This window comes from Diabrotica virgifera, chromosome 5, assembly GCF_917563875.1.
Source record: "Diabrotica virgifera virgifera chromosome 5, PGI_DIABVI_V3a".
NCBI classification, from domain to species: domain Eukaryota; kingdom Metazoa; phylum Arthropoda; class Insecta; order Coleoptera; family Chrysomelidae; genus Diabrotica; species Diabrotica virgifera.
In genome coordinates, this window is record NC_065447.1 from 75,520,963 (window position 1) to 75,543,558 (window position 22,596).

The 22,596-nt window shown below is 30.8% G+C and overlaps 1 protein-coding gene across 1 annotated transcript in view; it reads left to right on the forward strand.

The window, feature by feature from the left end:
• The first annotated feature begins 201 nt into the window (after positions 1-201).
• The window catches only part of LOC114326685 (F-box/WD repeat-containing protein 1A), a 321,344-nt gene continuing 298,949 nt past the window's right edge, over positions 202-22,596 (forward strand). The window contains exon 1 of the mRNA XM_028275095.2: positions 202-489. Coding sequence (XP_028130896.1) covers positions 436-489 — 54 coding nt within the window. The 5' untranslated portion in view covers positions 202-435. The remainder of the gene's footprint in view (positions 490-22,596) is intronic.

Consider the following 22,596-nt stretch of genomic DNA (forward strand, 5'->3'; position numbering starts at 1 on the left):
ATTTCTAATAATGATCTTTTAATAGTTAGATATTTACGTTTTATTTGGTTAGCTTGTTCTAAAAACAATTTAATTAGTCATATATCACATTCAAATCAAGCCGATAAACCTAAAAATCTTAATTTGATTGGCAATTTGGTAATTTTCACTTACTAAGTTGGTAGTGTAGTTGGTAGAATTTTGTTACCAAACAAGGTTTTGGCAGATTGACGATGACTTTTGAGACTTCTTTCTTCATGCCACACTTCTGCTTCGGAGGAAGAAGTGTGTTGTGATCGTCGTGAATTTGTGTATAAACGATCGTTTTAATTAAGTAGATAATATAAAAATTCGTTATTAGCATGATGTGTTAGTGTAAATAGTTGTACAAACTTTATAACAAATTAGTGCTTATGTTTTTATTGTAATCGATACGTCTAGAAGTAATTTCTTACAATGATAAAAATGGAAACTGATAAAATTGAGGAATCAACGACCAATAACACTCAGGTAAATGCTTTAGGTTTTGTTCTTTAGCTTAAGTATCTTAGTTCTTTTATGTATAAACGTTTTATTAAAGGCGTTTGGTTTTAAAGCGGATTTATAAACTTACAATTTATTTTGTCATCTGTCATGATTATGGCCTGTCCTACATTCTCATTTTATTTTACTTATAAGACTATCTACATTTGTAATTCATTTATTGTGTAAATTGAATCGATATGTTTAGCATAAATACAAACTACTTTTGGCAAACATATCCTTATCTGATGCATCGATTAAGAAGGTAATTCAATTATATATAGATTAATTGCCTTAATGTTCACTTGTGAAGGTTTATGGACTAATAACTGCAAGCAAATTTTGTTTGAATTAATATGTACAATAGGTACACAATTTCACTTGTTTTAAAAAGGAAATGTTTGTATGTTGGTTTTTTAATGTTTAATCATTCATTGGTTTAATCTCTTTAAAATAACTGTATATACAATTGTTTGAATAAACAGTGTGTTGTGATTATCACTATGTATATTTAGCAAGCCAATAATATTAGTATTTTGCTGTTTTTACACATTTTATTTTTGTCCTAAGTTATAATGTAGTTTCAATTTACATGGAAGTTCCCTTAATCTCTTTGGAAATATATTGTAAGTTATGTTCAAACTTACATTTAAACTTAGTGTCAGTTTTTGTATAGGAGTATTCATTATCAGTTGGCGCTACAGCCCTTCGTGAACCTTGGCCTGCCTCAAAACATTCTTCCATCCTTTCCTTCGAGTATCTTCCTCCTCCCCATACTCCAATCTCTTATAAATCTTCCTGCACATTGTCCAGATATCTGAGTTTAACATGTTGATGGACAGAACGTCTATAGATGTCTAATTTCCATTGATGTAATGTGCCACAATGTCTCTAGACAACATTTTTAAGATAACGAGTTGTAACAAAAAATCAGTGTCAAAAAATGTCACATTACATCTACAGATGCATATTAAATATGACACGATGCCCATGGTCATCATCCACATGTTTACAAATAATGTTAAGAAACTCATTGTTTCCATAAACTATAAGCTCTTAGAAATTCAGCAATTTTCCTATTCTACTTTGCAAAATAAATATAGTATCACAACATTTGCTTATACATTTGACACACTGTACATCAATGTGTTAAGTCACCACCTTCTTCTTCTGTCTGGGCTATTTAGCATAATATTTTAAAATGTTAGCATTGGCAGTTTATTTTGATGGTTTTTCAAGATATCTGCATCACCAAAATCTTGAGAGTTTGAAATTATATCGCCTTCCCTACAGACCATGTTCATTAACTCTGCCATATATGGTCCTCAATATTCTCTTTCAAAGATTCGTAGTAACTCTTCATCTCCAGTTGTCATTGCCTATGTTTCCCATCCCTAAGTGAGCACTGGTCTTATTGTTGTTTTAAAAAGATTGCTTTGTTGCTCTTACGATACATCTTGCTCTTAGTTGAGGGCCTAGGTCGAATTAATATTATAATTTTATTTTTTTGTACAAATTTGTTATTATTCATGGCTTAGATTTAAATTTTTGATAAATTGTTTCAATTTACGTTTGGAAGTTCCTCTTAATCTGATTAATGATATTACCACTTGTTTTTCCCATACAAAAGCTCTCCTTTTCGCTGATCACCTTAAGTGCTTTACAATAATATCTCATGATAATGCTCTTGGACTACAATCATAATATATTAATAAATTGTCCCAGTGGTGCTCCCTTAATGGCATGGAATTAAATGTTGGTAAGTGTCATATTGTGCGTTTCTGTAGCAATCACCATTTGCTAACACATGATTTTATACTATTAACGATCAAGCATTGCAATCATGCACACAAATGGGCATAATATTAGACTCTTCACTCAGCTTTAAACACCACATTAGTACTGTTGCCCAAAAGTCTATGAAAATGCTTGGTTTCATTAAAAGAACATCTCGTGATTTCACATAATATATCAATTCAGTGAGCATTTTATATTGTTCACTTGTTAGATCTCATCTTGATTTTTGTTCCTCTGTGTGGTCTCCATATTATCTAGTTCATAAAAATAAACTTGATAGAGTTCAACATACCTTTCTCAGATACAGTGCGTAAATCGTTTAGCTGGACATAGGGAACATACATTGTATATATTTAGATACATAAATACGTATGTTGTATTATATTAAGATAATTGTGGCAACTTCGCTCTGTCAATGACAATATAGTTGTTAGAATTAAGGGGCATTAACCTCAAAATTGACAATTAATTTTGGGTGACAAAAATAAATTTCAAAACGTGATATTGCAGTAGAACTATTTTTGACCTAATGGGAAAACTGTGTCTGTTTAATTAGGAAATTAATTTTGAAATAAAAGATATTTTAAAAATTAAAGTAAAGTTATTAATTCATCAGTCATAATCTTTGTTTTTGATGTATTTATGGACTGCCTTGCATTCAAAATCATTCATTCTATTTGTTGTAACAGCTCTATATTGCACCAGAAACTCGTATTCGAACAGAAGTTTCAACTAACACAGGTTAGCGCACTTGCCACAATGATCTCAATGTATATTCCCTATGTCCAGCAGAACGATTTACGTACTGTATGTATCTTTTAAAAAACATATATATCGTAGCTACACGGATATTGAATTATTATTGAATATTACTTCATTGGAAACTCATAGAAAAAAAAAAGATCTGACAATGTTATTCAACATTATTAATGGTAATAGTAGCTCTGCCCTGCTTAGTAAAAACGTCCGATCTACAATTTTCGTTTTTTCATGATAAGGTTAATAGGATGTTTATTCAAAGCACAACAGCAGAGCTATTAGTTGTAGAAAGGACAAACAAATTTATGCTTTTGTATGATTTGAGATGGCAGAAAAGAACTTTTTGACTAAGCAATAAGACGCTAAATGTCTAAGTAGTACTGGATTTATAAACTTATCACGAAAAAATGAAAATTGTAGATCAGACATTGCTACTAAGCAGGGCAGAGCTGTCCCGATCTTCTGTCAAAAATTAGTCTTTTTGTTCCTACTCGGTCAACAAGACAAACTCAAACTTTTCATATAAGCTTCCATAGATATAACTATACTTGCAACAATTTTTTACCACAAACACTTAGACTTGTGAATTCTCTAAATGACCTGAATATATTCTGCAATTCCTTGTAAAGATTTAAAAACCATTTGTTGAACATACAAATATACTTTACTTTTATTTATTTATTTATTTTTATTTATTTTTATTTATTTATTATACGGGATAACCCCATTAACAGAAAAATTACAGTTAAATATTAATACATTTCCAAAAGGTAATAATAAATTCAATGTGTTAAATATGACTTAATTAATCTAAAAAATAGAGAATTAGAAAAGTATAAAAACACTGAAAAATTTCATATGTCACAAAAATTAATATATAACATAAATATTGACTACAAAAAAATATACAACATACAAACATAACACTTAAGAGTATAAAAATAACATCACAGAGCAGAGATCTTTTTAATTGATTTAGAGTTATATTAAATAAATCAAGTTCGTAATTATTTAACAATCCCATATACCTATCAAGTGGGTTGTGAACGCCATACAATGTTCTATGGAAAGGTATTTTAAACATATTATGGTAACGGAGAGCTTGATAAGGAACATTAAAATTAATCTGACTTAAAAGATTGGGAGAATCTATAAGTCCATTTATGATCCTAAAAATGAAAACAGCACCTGCTATGTCACGGCGTACCTTAAGTGGAGGTAGGGACAACTGTTGTTCAAGAAAAGAATAATCGTGATTGACAATGATAGTTTGTGTATAGTAAGCACATGATCTCAAGAATCTATGTTGTATTCTCTCGATAGTATCAATATGAGTCTGGAAATAGGGTGACCAAACCACAGAACTGTACTCCAAGAGGGACCTTACTAAGCTACAGTAAACAAGCCTAGTAGATTCAATAGAGAAGAATTTGCAATTTCTTGTAACAAATCCCAAAAGTTTAGCTGCCTTCACAGATACAGCATTTATATGCTCCACAAAAGAAAGCTTCTCATCCAAAACAACACCCAAATCCCTAACGGAAGATACATATTCAAGTGGCTGATTATTAATGATGTAATCTGTTTCAATTCTACTGACTTTCCGAAAGAAGCTTATAAAACAGCATTTCCTGGCATTCAAGAAAAGTTTGTTTCGAACACACCACTCCTGCAGTCTATCAAGATCCTCCTGCAACAACGCCTGGTCCAACAAACCATCCACTGGTCTCCAGAATTTCAGATCATCAGCTAGCATTAAGCATTTACTATTCAAAAAGCAATTATTTATATCATTAACAAAGATGATAAATAGAAGCGGAGAAGTATGGCCACCCTGAGCAACTCCGGAGCTTACTGTAATAATGTCAGATAAATAGCTACCAATCTTCACTCGTTGAGTACGCCCCGATGAGGAGTTCTTAATCCACTCGACAAAGTTAACATCAAAACCCACAGACACCAGCTTTTCCAAGAGTATTTGGTGATCAACACGATCAAACGCTTTCGAAAAATCCGTGTATATGGCATCTATCTGTTTACGATCCTCCATTTGACACAATAAGTCAGACTGATACTCGACCAAGTTCGTCGCAGCAGACCTTTTTATGCGAAAGCCATGCTGCGAATCAGAAATTAATCCGTTACACAACCAAGAAAGCTGCTTGGCCACCAGGCTGTCAAAAAGCTTGGGTATTGCAGACTGAATGCATATGCTGCGATAATTTTCAATGTTATCCTTTTGCCCATTTTTATATACAGGTATAACGTAGCTCTCCTTCCAAGCAGCCGGAAACATAGATGTCGCTAAAGACCTGTTAAACAGTAAATGCAAAGGTATGACTAGAGTACAGACACACTTTTTCAAAAGATAATTAGGCACACCATCAGGACCAGCTGACAGCTTATTGGGAAGATCACTTATACTGTCAAAAATTTCAATTATGGATATCGCAGCAGGTCTAATACATGTACTTACATTGCTACCCTCAGGGTAGCAGGGCACCCGGAGCTGACCATTATTAGGCAAGTAAACAGTTTGAAAGAACTTCTTAAATAAATTTGCTATATCTTGACCGTTAGATGCTGATTGGTCTAAATAAAATAAAGAGCTCGGTAAGCTATGAGTAGATCGCTTGTCATTAATGAACTTCCAAAATGATTTAGGGTTATTTTTTAAGCTAATGTCTACTCCACCCATATAGCCACTAAAGCATGTATCAGACAAACGCTTACACTCAGCCCTAAGGCGAGAAAACCTAACATATTCAGCATCAGACTGACTTCTCATGTACATAGAGTGGGCACGTTTTTTCTCCTGCGTTAAATTCCTGAGTTCGTGGGAAAACCATTTAGGGAAGGTAGATGTTCTGAATCTTTTTAATGGTACAAACAATGCTATCCCCGTCAACAGAACATCATAGAACAAACCCACAGAATTATCAACACCCTCAACCAGACAGTTCTGCCAATCTATGGATGCAAGGAAGTTATTGAGTTCAGCGTAGTTTCCATTTACAAAATCACAAAAAAATTCATCATATTTTAAATTTTGTGAATCAGTTAAATCTAAGTTTAAAAAACACTCATAACCCACATGGTGTTGGCTAGGGTCTACCAAAGGATCTTTTGCTTTCAAGACATTTAATTCCCTAACATTTGAAAAAACCAAATCTAAAAATACATTACGATTATTAGGAACATTAATGTGTTGAAAGAATTTTAAAAACCCTAACTCTTGAGCAACATCTATTGCAGGATCCCCTCCAGGACACTGAACCATTAATCCATACTCGTCATTCAGCCAAGTTGCATTGGGTAGGTTGTAATCACCAAATATGTATATGTTAAGTGAAGTGTAACGTATGGTAATATCTTCTATAGATTGACAATGCAAACTGTAAGTATCTCGTGAAGATTGTGGAGGAATGTATACTCCACCCACCACAAACCTTGTTGTTTTATATTGGCATAGGATATAGATTTGCTCAACTCTGTCTTCATTAATAGAGATACGTTGAGATTGTATCTTCTTGCTCACAAAAACCAGAACACCACCACCGCTTTGTTTGGGACTCGTCCTTAAAGATCTGTCAAATCTGTAGATATTAAAGCCAACACATGTAATCTCACCATCGGTTATATTATCATTAAGGTTACTTTCAGCAAATATTATAATGTCATACGAACAACATGAAATACTCTTTATCACATCAAATAATTTGGTTCACAGGCCACCAACATTTTGATAAAATACTGCTAATGGGGATGAAACTAGTTTTTTTGCTTAGTTTCTTTAACTACTGGGGCCCCATTTTGATATATAATGCCCAGATTTACTTCACCAGCAGATTTTCTTTCTTCCAGTTCTCTTTTTGCTGCCTTGTAAGCATCTATTTCCATTCTGGTTTGATCTCTAGAGATGCTGTAGATTGACCCCCTAAGTTTATTGCCTGATTTAAGGGCTAGTTTCACAGTATTAGAGTTACATACTACCTTGACTGGTCTAATTCGACTTAATCAGTAGACCCATTTGTACCTTTCGGTGTTGGGCACTTACAAATATAACTAGATGTTAATGATATAATTTCTATCATCAATTTTTAAGCTTAAACTTTTGTTTGTTTTTAATATCGTAATGTTCTTTTTTTTCCTTTAACATAGCTTTGTTATCTAATACATATTGTAATATTTGTTCTTTGTGTTGACACTGTTTTTGCTTTTGTCTTTGTAATATTTTTTTTGTAATAATCTTTTTCTCAATTGGGCTTGCCCGTAAATAAATAAATAAATAAATAAAATGTCTCCTGTCAAAATGTTCAATGTAATTTAAATGTATTCATTTTTTTCGAGTTCTGAGAAAATTAACAAGTATTTTTTAAAAATTTAAATGCAGAATGAAAGACTGCATTATTACCGAGGGCCGAAAGTCCCTTAGAATAACCAAAAAGTTTCTTTTGAATGAGATATTTGAAATTAAAAGTCACACTTTTTCTCTTTTTTTTTTCATCCCTATAACTTGTTAAAATAAACATTAGAGAAGTTTTCTGGTAGGTAATAACGTCATCTTTCATTCAAAAATACTTTTTGTTTTCCCAGGATTTGAAAAAAATGAATCCATTTAAAACACATTGAACATTTTGACAGGAGACATTTTGCGCCTATGCCCTCAAGGCTAATTTTCAGTTGATACTATGTTGTAAGTACCTGTAGTGGATATAATCCAGAGAAATAAGGGTTCTCTCAGGACACTCAAAGATCCAGGTAGCTGACTACTTTTTTAGTTACTGTAGATAGACCTATAGGAAGAAAACCTAGCTGTTTCCTGCCTAGAGTTCGCATCCGTGTTTTAATTATTAGTGCAAAAAACGCGATTTTTTCGATTTTTTGCACCCCATTAAAAAGCTTAATAGTTGACATAAAATTACAAATTTGAATTTTTTTCAAAGGCATTGAAAAGGCTTCAAAATACCGATTTTTGAATGTTAAAAAGTCAATTTGTTGCTTTGCAAACTGCAAAATAAGTGAGAATCGTTATTTGTTAATAACTTTTACTAAAACTACCTTAGAACTGTAGTGTTTCACCCAACGTTGGGTATTGGGGTACTTACAAACCCTCAAAATTTGAGACCGATCCATTAATTATTTTAAAAGTTATTCTATTTGTTTATCCCAGAGACCTTTATTTTGCAATAACATAAGACAGGAGATAATGAAGATAGGGCAATTCTGCGTATGCCAAATGAAAGTAGAAAAGTGATTCTATCAAAATGAACTAAAAAAAGATAAAAAAAAAATATCTGATATATTCAAAAATACTAATGCCAAATTTTTAAACTAATAGAATAACTTTTAAACTAATGGATTGGTCTCAAATTTTGAGGGTTTTGTTAAGTACCCCAATACCCAACTTTATGTGAAACACTACAGTTTTAAGGTAGTTTTAGTAAAAGTTATTAACCAATAACGATTTTCACTTATTTTGCAGTTTGCATAGCAACAAATTAACTTTTTAACTTTCAAAAATCGGCATTTTGAAGGTTTTTCTATGTTCTACAAAATTTAATTTTGTAATTTTATGACAATTATTTATCTTTTGAATGGGGTGCAAAAAAACGAAAAAATCGCGATTTTTGCACTAAATTGTTAATAATTAAAAAACGGATGCGAACTCTAGGCAGGAGACAGGTAGGTTTTCTTCCTACAGGTCTACAATAACTAAAAAAGTAGTCAGCTACCTGAATCTTTGAGTGTCCCGAAGATGGTCTATTTCTAGCTTATTTCCCTGGAGTAATAGTGCAAGGATTTTACAGATTAAAAACGCAACACAGGAATAAGGATAGCTAAACTCGCCACCACTTTGGATGTATTTATATACTATAGCAGATATTATAATAGTTTACTGTCCATTTAAACAAAATATTGTTGGGTTATAAAGAGAATTGTATTACAGAAACATTTTTTCATTCTTACATTCTAATTCTGTTCTGTTACTTATATATTTTAGCAGTTAAATATTTTCTTATTTTTTCTACTCCCGAAGTAGGCCATAATTTGTTTTCAATGTGCCCTTAAATAGTTTATATATTATCTAGTACTGAACTGTTCCATGCTCCTTGTACAATGTTTTTATCTTCGCCAATTCTTGAAATATTGTTATTATGTGTGTTTACTAATAAAAATTTTGACGAAGTATTATCCAGTTAATATTACAGTATAAGTAACCACAAAACCTCAACAAACAGGATTTGTGGTATTTCAAGATAAAATCTAATACTCTATATTATGTACAGGTATCTAGGTCATTTCAAAAGTAACATTTTAGTATACCGCATACCAAGACAATAGACTTGACATTGTGTTGAAGATGAGTTCTATTCTAGGTAAGAGTAGTAGTAGTAGTGAAACTAGAGTAGCCCCAATATTGTCCTGACCCTGTTGCTGTCTATTATCTCAGTTTTTTAATTACATTTTTGAAAAGAATTTGTAAATTGTAGAATTATTTATTTATGAAGCTTTAACTTTCTTGATTAATTATTTATATGGGAAATAAGCCACAATTAAAATGAAAAAAATAATTTTATTAACGTTTCGACGCCCAAATCGGGTGCCGTTGTCAAAATACAAAATATTACTAAAATAAACTAAAGTGTTGTTGCTAAGCAAAAAAATTCTTCTAATAATTTATTTAATCTCACTCATTTATATTGGCAATTCAGACATATATTATACATTTTAAAGTAGAAGACTTTAAAATGATATTGCCAATATTTATGAGTTGCGTTCCTGGGACGACTTACTGAAAGATAGTTCATTCGATTACATGAAATTAACCCCAACTCAAGAATATCCGTCATAAAAAATTATAGCATGTGATATGTCTTTAAAAAGACAACCAAATGCAACGACAGTAAAATTCTCGCGTTAGAGACTTCATAGTAAATCACAAGGGAAAACCAGGAAAAACCCTGTGATACTATCCCGACATCGTAAGTATTTGGTCTTACATTAATTTACTCTCAAAAAATAATACCAAATTCTGACATGTAACATGTTTAAATTATAAATATTATTAATAATACTAGATATATAAGTAATACTAAAATATAAAATATGTACTAGCTCGATATTATTGACTTACTAATCTTGGTATTTTCTTTCTATTGACTTCCTCTTTCAGTATGGGTAACCACATCCTACTGCATTCTACCGAGGAATTTGCGACACAATTGGTTTCATTTAGCATAATTAGAGCCGCTTCTTTGATTTTTCTCTTTTTACTATCTGATTCTTTCAGGACTATACTTGAATCTCTCCACTGAACTCTATGTTCATTATCCCATGCGTGTTGACATATTTGAGATCTCTCAAATTCTCTATTTTTAATATAAGATTGATGTTCACTTATTCTAACGTCTAATGGTCTTGATGTCTCACCTAAATAAAATTGTTCGCATTCACAAGGTATTTTATAAATGCAATTTTTTGTTCTTTCTTGATCATTGTTAGGTTTAGTTTTAGATAGAATAGATCTCAATGTGTTTGTTGTTTTGAATGTTGTTGAAATGTTGAATTTATTTCCTATTGTTTTAAGTTTCTCGGATAGTCCTTTTATATATGGTATTGATATTTTCCTCGTATTATTTCTGGTGAATGCTGTAGGATTTTAAACTTTCTTGTTAAACTATAACCTATAACTATGTAACTATAACCTATGTTGAAAGATCCGTAGTATGTTCATTCAATTTGTTGTTTTGTCATTTACTCTTATTTTATTTTTTAAATTTCAGTTATTATCAAGACATAACTAAATATTATATCTTTCTGAAAAAATTTATGAATGCACCAATAATATTTGACAGTGAATTCTTTTGTGACTCTATGATAGAGAACAACAGTTTGTTTTGGCACGTAGAGATGCTGCAGCAGAACAGTTCAGTAACCATAATTGGCTGAGTGAATGAGCAGCATTATAGATGTCTATGATTCTAATGTGACCATTCAGAATTTTCTTTCAGGAAAGTTATTTTCGTTTATACAGTTATAAACCAGGTTTATGTACTCAACTATCCTACAGAGTTTTTGAATTGCTTGGACTTCCTAGAATCCTACTTCCTATTGTAATTATCCTTCTTCTTCTTCACGTGTCACTCCTAGCGGAGATTGGAAATCACCTTGGCCACTGCGACTCTGTTAGCAGCGCTCCTAAAAAGTTCAATCGAACTATATCCGAACCATCCACGTAGATTGCGAAGCAATGATATTTTTCATATTCCAACACTTCTTTTGCCTTTAATTTTGCCCTGCATGATATTTCTTTTCGTACGAAAAGTTCGTACTTTTCACCCCTCATAATGTGCCCCAAGTATTCCATCGTTCTAGTTTTTATCTCATTTATAATTTCGCATCTTTTGTCTAAATTTTGGAGTACTTGCGTGTTATTGACGCGGTCCATCCATGATATTTTGAGAATGCGCTTATCTCGAATGTTTCTATGTTTTTTATGGTCAACTGTTTTAGTGTCCAGCCTCAACTCCATATAACAGGGTGGAAAATATGTAACACTGCAGCATTCATATTCGTAACTTTATGTTGATATCACGATTGCAAAAGAGTTTGCGCATTCTATTAAAGACTGATCTAGCAATTTCTATTCTGCATTTAACCTTTTTTGTTTGATCAGTATCGTCTGTGATCCAAGTACCTAGATATTTATAACAGGATACATGCTCAATCGCTATATTGTCTATTACAAGATTAGCTCTGATGTTCTTTGATTTCGCGATTTTCATAAATTTAGTTTTTATCAAATTAATTTTCAAGCCGTATCTGTTCCAGTATACAGGGTGTCCCGAAAAGATTGGTCATAAATTATACCACAAATTCTGGGGTCACAAATAGGTTGATTGAACCTCACTTACCTATATACAATAGTACACACAAAAAAAAGTTACAGTCCTTTGAATTTACAAAAACGTTTTCGGATTAACAAGTAATCCATCATCAGTGTTAAGCCAATGAGCCAATTAAGCCAATTTAGCCAATTAAGCCAATAAGCATGCGTGAGCCACCAAAAAGTTATGGGTAAAAACCCTTTAAAAGATATAGTTGACACTCAATTTTCAATATGTGAGGTTCATCCCTTTCATATCACATCCACGTGAGTTAGAGTCCTGTGTTGTCCTGGGTAATATCCAGGAATATTTGCAACATCTATTTTAAACATAATAATATGTAGTATAATATAAGATCTTATACCTTTTAAAGGGTTTTTACCCATAACTTTTTGATGGCTCACGCATGCATGTTATTGGCTTAACACTGATGATGGATTACTTGTTAATCCGAAAACGTTTTGTTTTGTGATGCAACCCTTATTAGGGTCTTTTAAATATACCTTTTACGAAGGATCCTGTATTTTTTGTGATTTATGGTATACAGCCAGCTACAGGAATTTTATTTTCCTCGTGGATTGTTAAAAAAGTATATCTACGAAATAAATTATTTTTCAAACTCTTTCAAACTAGTTTGACAAACAGTTTGAATTTTCAAACCTGTACGATTGACCAGTTTGACTTGACTTGAATTATTTTTCAGAAGGATTGACTTGAGTTTGACTTGAAATTAAGTCAAACTTAAGTCAAGTTCAAACATTCAAGTCAAACTTGTGCAACTCTATTCTATTCATACATAAAGAAGGCAATGAGGTCCTTAGAGTTCCATAGCAAACTCTTCCACAGCTCTCTACTCAGTTCAAAAGTTGCAGCTGGCCGCTATGGACTGTCCAAGTTGCTCACCACATTTTTCCATTATACATCTTCTTCTTTTTTCATATGTACATAATATATCAAATTATCAGGATTAAAAGTTTAGAGGTTAATTTTAGTTTCATAGATAAATTTCATTAAACAATCATATTTATATATTTTTGCTATTCAGAGACAATAGATGGGATACATTGAAAGGTGGAAAAACATTACATTTTATTAAATCTTCGATTAAATTATAGGTGTATGGAATGTATTTTGTGCACTCAAAGAAAGTGTGATTCAAATCACCCACCTTCTGACATTCAGTACAAAGATTTGAATCAAAAACTTTAATTCTTGATAGATGTAGAGGGAAACGAGCATGTCCAAACTTCATTCTAATTAATGTTGTTATATATCTTCGAGGTACTACATAAGTTTTAAACCAATATATATTTGGAACAGAAGGTTGAATCAGTGAATACTGAGATTTGGATTGTTTACAAAGATCTCGCCATGATTGACTCCACTGATTTTTAACTCGATGCTTAATAGTGTTAACTAAATCAGATATGCAAAACTTACGATTATTTGAAGTACCATACTCAATAGCTTCCTTAGCCAAACTATCAACATATTCATTATGCGTTAGTCCTATATGAGCCTTAACCCATAAAAAGTTCACTCTTCTTTTATTTTTATGAATTTCAAAAAGGATTTTCTTAATTAGTAGGATATAAATATTTGAATTGTTATTAGGAAAATCTATAGTTTGAATAACAAGAAGAACAGAGAGTGAATCGGAAATAATTGTTGTAGATATATCTTCTGATTCTTTAAAATATTGCAGGGCCTCATAAATTGCTATGGCTTCAGCACTGAAGATAGAAAAATCATGGCCTAACTTAAACATTTTTTCTGTTTTAGTAGCAGGTATGTAAAAGGCACATCCAGTGCCAACTAAGGTCTTAGATGCATCTGTATATATATTTACAGAGTTTGGCCAATTCTCTAAGAATGTTCTTAAGATATTAGAGCTAATATCACTATTTTCATGGTAACTTGGTTTTACTAATTTAACTGTATGTAAAAAAGAATGAAAATCTTCAAGTCCAAAGCTGTCAATCACGTTATAATCACAGTCAAAATTTGACAGATCTCGAAAAGCCTCGCAAAGCTGAGGTGAGTTAAAGACCGATATTTAGGTAACGAATTTTCATTAAAAATTTCTGGCTGAGATATTTCCTTCTATAATTGAGTGGAATTTCTAAAGCTTCTACATGTAAAGCTTTATTTGGAGTTGATTTCATAGCTCCTAAACAGATACGGAGTCCTAAGTTCTGTAAAACGTCTAAAAAATGCAAATGGTAGGATATATTGATCCCGCATATTATACCGATAATTCATGTGCAAAAGTTTGACTTTTGCAATGACGTTTGCGGAATGACGTGGTTTCCATTTTTTCGCGCATCGGAAACCGTCATCGTTGTATATTTACGTACCGAAAAAAAAAAATAAAATCAGAAAACATTAAATTGATTCAACTTTTTTCATACACAATATTTTTGAGTATTTTCTTTTCTACCCTCATAAGTAGTACCGTTTTTAAGATGTACTGTTGTAAAATACCGGTATAGATCCTTATCGACATCAACAATATTGTCGTTTAATCCGCGAAATTATACGGAAGAATACACCTCGTGGGTGGTGAATTATATGGAACGATTCGATATAATTTTCAATAACACAAATGCAGAGATGCAGTATTAGGTCAAAAAGACTAACCACAATCTTCCTTATTGGTAAACTATGTGTGTGGGTTTGTTTAAATCTACTCAAGTTTAATGACAATAGTAAGTAAAAAATGAGCGCTAAAGGAAGCTGAATCATGAAACACAGTTATAATAATTAGTTTCAACTTTAAAGAAAAAGCGAGACACACGGACATACATATACTTTGTTTTGTAATTATTCATGAAATTTACCTATGATGAGTAAATTATGTACCGCTAGGTACTAATATATTCGCAGTGGTAAATATAAAATCAATATACGAAGTAGGCTCGAAAATTCTTTAGTCCATGGAAATAGGGATTTTCTCAGGACACCGAATTATCCAGGTATCTAACAACTTTTTTAGTTAATGTAAACCTGTAGGAAAGAAACTACCTATTTCCAGCCTAGAGCTCAAAAAATTTTTTTAGTTATTAACAATTTAGTGCAAAAAACGCGATATTTTCTTCAAAATATCTCCGAAAATACTAGAGATACCAAAAAATTAAAGACTACTAAATTGTAGCTTTTTTCATCGCTACAATTTCAGCTATGCGAAATTTCATAGCGAGATATAGCTGTTTAATATCTCTATTTACGAGCAAACACCCCCTTATCGATCCCTTTAAACTCACCCCAATTAAAAACTAAGGGATCTTACGGAATTTAATTTACATAGTCATATAGATCTTTAAAAATCCTACATCATTTTTGGAAAAACTTTTTACCGCCAAAAATAAAGGAGCTATGATTATAAAACGAATTTTTTTTCGAAACATTGGAATAGTCTGCTTAGAGCATTTTCAATGTATATAATACCACAGAACTACATAGTTCCTATTGGGACCGTGCAAGTTCGGCAAAGCGACCTCTATTTCTACGCTCTGTACTTTTATTCGCACTTTTAATTATATTGGCCAATTATATTAGTCCTGGTTGCTGGATAATTGTCAAGGCCATAGTCCAAAAAAATAATAAGAAGAAAAAATAAGATGCAGGTTATGTTTGGCAAACGTAAACAATTGTATGTAGTAAATAAAATCAGTTATTAAAATGCAGTACTGCAAGCAAAATACAATTAATTAAATTTACCTTTATATAATAATTGCATATCATATCAATATTGTGGAGCAATATATAATTTTTCTGCGTCAATGACAGAAGGTATGAAATATACGTCAATTTGACAATTTCAATTGACAATATGAATTATTTAAGATAGATGCAATATTTCTCCGCGACTCGCGCACGGTCGTTTCTCGTTTCCCTTTCCAAGTACTTGCACACCGCGAATACCTACTGGAAGGTGACTAAAAAACTATTTGTATTTGTACATATTTGTAAATTCGTATTTTTGTGTAAATAAATGTTTTTGTAATTCTTTAATTCTACTTTTTTTTCTGTATAGATCTATTAAATTATCTACTTATAAAAATTGCAATGTTATTAAGGGTGGTTTTTAAGGGTTGAAATATGATATTATATCCTTTAGCATAAAACAATCATTATTTAACCAATCAAAACCAAATTTTACCCATATTAAAGTTTACAATGATTTTATATAATTTTTTGCAATAAGGGGTAGTTTACACTTTTAAAAATAATCTACGCCCTGGAGCATGATATAGAATATGAAGTACAGGGTGAGATGATCCTAATCTCAAATTTTTGTGTAAATCGATTCAAGCCGAAATTATTATTTTGGGATAAGTCAATTTTTTATATATAGCTCGAACAAGGGTGGTTGTAAGGGTTGAAATATTATGATATATCTTAAAGCATAAAACAATCATTATGTAACTAATAAGAATGAAATGTTGACAATATTAAAGTTTAAAATGTTATTTTATAATTTTTTACAATTAGAGGTAGTTTTCACCCTTAAAAAACCAAAAGCGTACAACGGCTCAATATAGAAAATGAACTAGAGGGTGAAATGAGCCTAATCCCAAATTTTTGTATAAATCGATGCTGGACGAAAAAATTTCGATATTTTGCCATTTTTTCAGTTTCATTTCCTCGACTAAATAGTTGACATAAAATTACAAAACTTGATTTTTTAAAACATCGAAAAAGCTTCAAAATGCCGATTTTTGAAAGTTTAAAAGTCAATTTGTTGCTTCGCAAACTGCAAAATGAGTGAAAATAGTAATTTGTTAATGACTTAGGTATTTGTTAATTAAATAACGTAAAACTTTGGTGTTTCACCCAAAGTTGAGTAGTGGGGTACTTAACAAACCCTAAAAATTTGAGACCGATCCATTAATTAGTTTAAAAATTATTATATTTGTTTATCCCAGAGACCTATTTTTTGCAATAACATAAGACAGAAATAATGAAGATAATTGCACAAACATTGTACCTTCACAGGACCCTCTACGAATTTTCAAAAATGTAGTTCAAATGGTGACTAGGGAGAACCTACAAATCCACTGAGTTCAAATACCGAACAAGCAATTTCAAACTACTAAAGTTTTCTATATTTCCGGATCTACTCAATAGCTTTTGATCTGTCCTTTTTTTAATTTGTATGTAATTTCTACATAGCATATCCTCAGTAACATAAGGGCGAACCTCAGTGTTAAGAGAATCAGTGTCTCAAGCTTGAATTGAGAGAACCTCAACATAAAATTTGTGTTAACTGTGATTTTAAATGATAAGGCCACAAAATGCCACATATTTGTGCCTCTCCCTCACTCTCTACACCTACCTCTTTTTTTTACTGCTACAAGGTAGCAATCAGTAACATGATCATGTTTTTCTATGACAGAAATCCTGATTTTGTGTTTTAACATTTTGTTTTGTATAGAACAGTTTTTAGTTGAGCCGTTATATTATGCAAAATATTATAAATAAATGGGTCTAAGTCATAATAGATCGCTATTTTGCATAAACAGTGACAGGGCATTAATAATATACTTAAGGGATCAAACTTTTCTTTATTTCTGTTATGTTTTTTTTTGTACTGTATGTGACTAACTTGAAAGAATTTTTTTCCATTGCATGTAATTAATGGAATTTATTTATATTAATGTTTTTTCTCATTGATGTTTATAGTGCAATTATCAAATAACAAATCTGCCAAATTTCACATTTAGAACTTAAATAATAAGCATGTTATTCGAAAAAATAGCTGAATGTTTGAAACTAGAATCTTTAAACGTGATTTCCCAAAAATCTACTTTTTTGATTTGTGCCTCTACAGGGTGATGATTAGTGGGGTAAAGCTCCGTAGATCAGTTATAGTAATAGATAGCAATAAAAGTTGATAACAAAAATTGTAGCCAGCTTTGAGCTTCACATTTCAAAATTAATTAGAATGTTACAGGGTGTTCGATAACATAGTGGCAGACCAAACTTATGTTTTTTTTAATAGAACAACCTGTATTTTATATTCGAAATCTTCTTAACTTCTCCATTACAAAAATATAAAGGTTTGTTATGTTATACATCGTATTTACAAAGTTATAACCAATTTTATATGAAAGTCGTAACAAGTTCAACTCACTGTATAAATAAAAATAAGCACAAAAGCAATGGATTATTCATGCCATATGTTTTATTTATTGTGAAAATTTTCATAAATTATTGATATTGCTAATTTTCTTTATATTGAATACGGGGTGAGTCAAAACGCAAGTACATTATTTTCTCAGTAATTTTAAATGGAACACCCTGTATTTTATATCACTATCGAAAAGTACCATTATCGTACTTTAATTTTTATATAACATTCTCTATATCTAAATTTATTAGTTTTCGAGATATTTTCATTTTTCAGAGCAAATTATTAATGACGGGTCTAAATCTTTCCAAATTTTAAGTAAGCCATGACTGAATTGTCTAAAATTGACAATTTACGATTATTGATTATTATCAATCTGATAATAAATGTAACAATGTAGCAAATAAAGAAAGAAATATAATTTATTAGTAATAAATTTTACAAAAAAAACACAACCACAGTATACAACCTTTTTGAAACAATTAAACACTACTTTTGTATGTAAGTGTAACAAATAAAAAAAGAGAAATGATTTATTATTTATAAATTTGACAAAAAAAAAACACAAACACAAAATGCAACATTTTGTGATATTAAAAACTACTTTTGTATTTATGTAAATGTAACAAATAAAGAACAAAAAATAATTTATCAGTAAAAAATTTTACAAAAAAACAGAACACAAAATACAACATTTTTGAAAAAATTAAAAGCTACTTTTAATAAAGTATTTTAAGTATTTAATTACATAAGTTGTTCAAAATGACCTCCTAACACATGTATGCATGCCTAAAAACGGTCATTGAATGAGTTACTTTACACTACGAAGCATTTGTATATTAACACTTCAAAATACACTTTGTATTCTATTTTTCATCTCATTTGTTGTTGTTGGAGGCATTTTATAATCTTCATTCTTAAAGTAATCCCAAAAAAATCGGTCCAGTTTATTAAATGCTGGTAATCTGGGTGACCACGTTACTGGTCCATGGAAAAATGAAAATGAAAAATTACTGAGAAAATAATGTACTTGCGTTTTGTTTCACCCTGTATTCAATATAAAGAAAATTAGCAATATTAATAATTTATGAAAATTTTGAAAATAAATAAAAAAATGTGGCATCAATAAACCATTGCCGTTGTGCTTATTTTTATTTTGCAGGGAGTTGAACTTGTTACGATTTTCATATAAGATTGGTTATAACTTTGTAAATACCCTGTATAACATACCAAACCTTTATATTTTTGTAATGGAGAAGTTAAGAAGATTTCGTTTATAAAATAAAATACAGGGTGTTTCGTTTAAAAAAAAACATAAGTTTGGTCTGCCACTATGTTATCGAACACCCTGCAACATTCTAACTAATTTGGTAATGTGAAGCTCAAAGTTGGCTACAATTTTTGTTATTAACTTTTATCGCCATTATAACGGATATACGGAGCTTTTCCCAACTAATCAATCGCCCTGTATATTACTAAGGGTGCGATATATTACATACCGATAACACCGTTTTAATCGCAGAGAATATTGAAAAAAAGTTCTAGGGGCACATATTCTGAATTAAGAAACTGACAAAATAATTTATTGGATCAAAATACCGCAAGAGCACATATAAACCTGTTTAGACATGTTACAATAATTACAGTAAAGATCGACGTTCGACCGAAGTCTGTCAGTCTGAATAGACACGATCGAAACAGATTATTTTTCTTTATATGGATTGGCTTATTTTTTTTGAGGCTCTATTTTTTCTGTTCGTATTTTCTAACTTGGGCAGATTATTTTCAGTCGATATCCATTACGACTATGTCATAAGTTCTGTGTTCTACTATCATTTAGGACTTCGTGTGCTCAGCGTACAATATTCTAATAATAATTATTACTTAATTACTGCATCTTACCGTTTTATTACTGTCTTAATACATTCTGTAGCAAATAACTAAATACGGACATATTTATTACTATTTGACGTTTTGTTACAAACCTTTGTTAATTAACACATAATACATTATTTGTGTTAATTTGCAAATATTTATATAACGATTATTCTACAAATTGCATTCACTTCCTTGAAATAGTAGTATCTCAGTAGGTCATCTCGTTTTTATGCAAAATTTCGTAAAAACGGATTCTCAGTTAATACAATTAACACATTATTAGCAGTAAGTCTTTAGTTTCTCATAGCTTAGTGAAACAAAATGGTAAATAATAGTAATCGTTTTATTATTTTCCAGTAATTGTTAGGTTTTAAAGTGAACATTAATAACCTTCGTTTGAAAATATTTTTTTGTGTGACGTTTATTTTTGCTGCATAAAACTATTGGTATAGGTCAAACCAAAACCTGCTTTCAGTGCGTCACAGTTTATCGAATTCTCTCTAACGCATTAATTTGGAAGTGACAGAAAAAAGGTACGTCCGTGATTATTATACATAGAACTTAGAAAATTATATTTTTGTTACCGGGTAGTTGCATATTACAGCGACTTTTACTTAGGGAGATACAATTGGTTGACGTTTAGAATTTAGAATACGCTAAGTAGATAACCAATCAATGATGCGAATAAAGATAATTTGACACACAAGGATTCGATCGTGACAGTACTTTCACTCTATCAACTGGTAAAATGACAATAGTCATTCTAGGTTACTATTTTCCGACGTTGTATAGTGATCTGAAGCTATTTTCTTGTGGCATCTTCTGCAAATTTAATTTCCCAATTCGCTTAAATTGAATGTTCAAACTGTTTGAACATTGAATTTAAGCGAAACGCAATGTTTATTTGTTAAATAAACATTTTTTTTCTGTTTTCTGACAGCAGTAGAATGTTAAAGCGACTTCTACTTAGGAATATAAATATAATTAGTTGACGTTTAAAATACGCTAAGCTAAGTAGATAACCAATCAATGATGCGAATAAAGATAATTTGACACAAAAGTACTGGATCGTGACGGTACTTTCACTACCTATATCAACTGGTAAAGTGACAATAGTCATTCTGGGTTAGTATGTTCCGACGTTGTATAGTGTAGTTATTTTCTGAAACTATTTTCTTCTGGCATCTTTTACAAATTTAATTTAAGAGGATCGGTACGTATTTTCGGCTGCAATGCTATTCAAATGGGGATTCATTTTTTTCGAATCCTGAAAAAACCAATAAATATTTTTGAAAAATTTAAACGCAGAATGAAAGAATAAATTATTACCGAGGGCCGAAAGTCCCTGAGAACTTCTATAATGTTTATTTTAATAAGTTACAGGGATGAAAAACTAAGAGAAAATTTAGTGTGATTTTTAATTTCAAATATATCATTCAAAATAAACTTTTGGTTTATTCTAAGGGACTTTCGGCCCTCGGTAATAATTTAGTCTTTCATTCTGCGTTTAAATTTTTCAAAAATATTTATTGGTTTTTTCAAGATTCGAAAAAAATGAACACAATGCCGTGATAATATTTTCCAAATCTATCTTTGTCTTACAACGCACTCAGCCGAATATAATATTGTCAGCATATATTGTCAGTCAGACACTGACAATCAGTGACAATTTTAAATATTTGACATTGCATCAGGAATATGTTGAGTTATTGATTAAATATTATTGATATATAGTGTATTTGATAAATAATTGATTTAAGACGTGAACTTAATAAAAAGTTATTTATTGTGTATTATTTGTGGAAGATCCAAGCAGAGAATAGGTACATCAGGATAATATATTCTGTGATCCCAGTATTTTGTTGTTAAAGATGTTCAAAATTGTAAGCGTTCCATAACACTATATTATTAAAAAATCACTTTAACACACTTTTCCTCTTTTCTCGATTGAGTGTTAGTCTTTGTTGTACAAATAAATTATTACAATCACTGAATACATAGTTAGTGAAAAAATTATCACATTTATTAACTGAATTAATAATTTGCAATTATAAAAATAACAGTTATCCAAGAACATTCAAAACCCATCTCTTTAAATTAATGATAACATTTTCAAGTAGAATGACATTCTAGTAATGTTTACATATTATCCATACCAGTGTGAATTTTACTACACGTAATTTGCCGTGTAAAGACAGAAAAAGTAGGGATACACCTAAAATATTTGCGAATTATGTACCCATAGCCTTAAGCGAAAAGCAATGTTTATTTGTTAAATAAACATTTTTTATGTTTTCTGATAGAAGTAGAATGTATGTACTTTAAATCAAATAAATTACATACATAATTTTTTTTGTGTCAATTAATTTAATTGAAAAAAAAATTTTATGGATACTCTGTATAAATAATTATGTTAATATGTATAAGACTGATTAGATAATTAAATAATCTTTCAAATGAGCTAGCACCCGACCCCAATTTCCATTTAAAAAAATAATCGATTACGTCATGACGCCCAAATGGACGACGTCACTAGTACGATATCTACGTAAAAAAATCCTAATTTAAAAATAAAAATCGACCTGTTTCTGGATTTTTCCTTATAGTCGCCGGCTTATGAAATAACGAATTTATTCC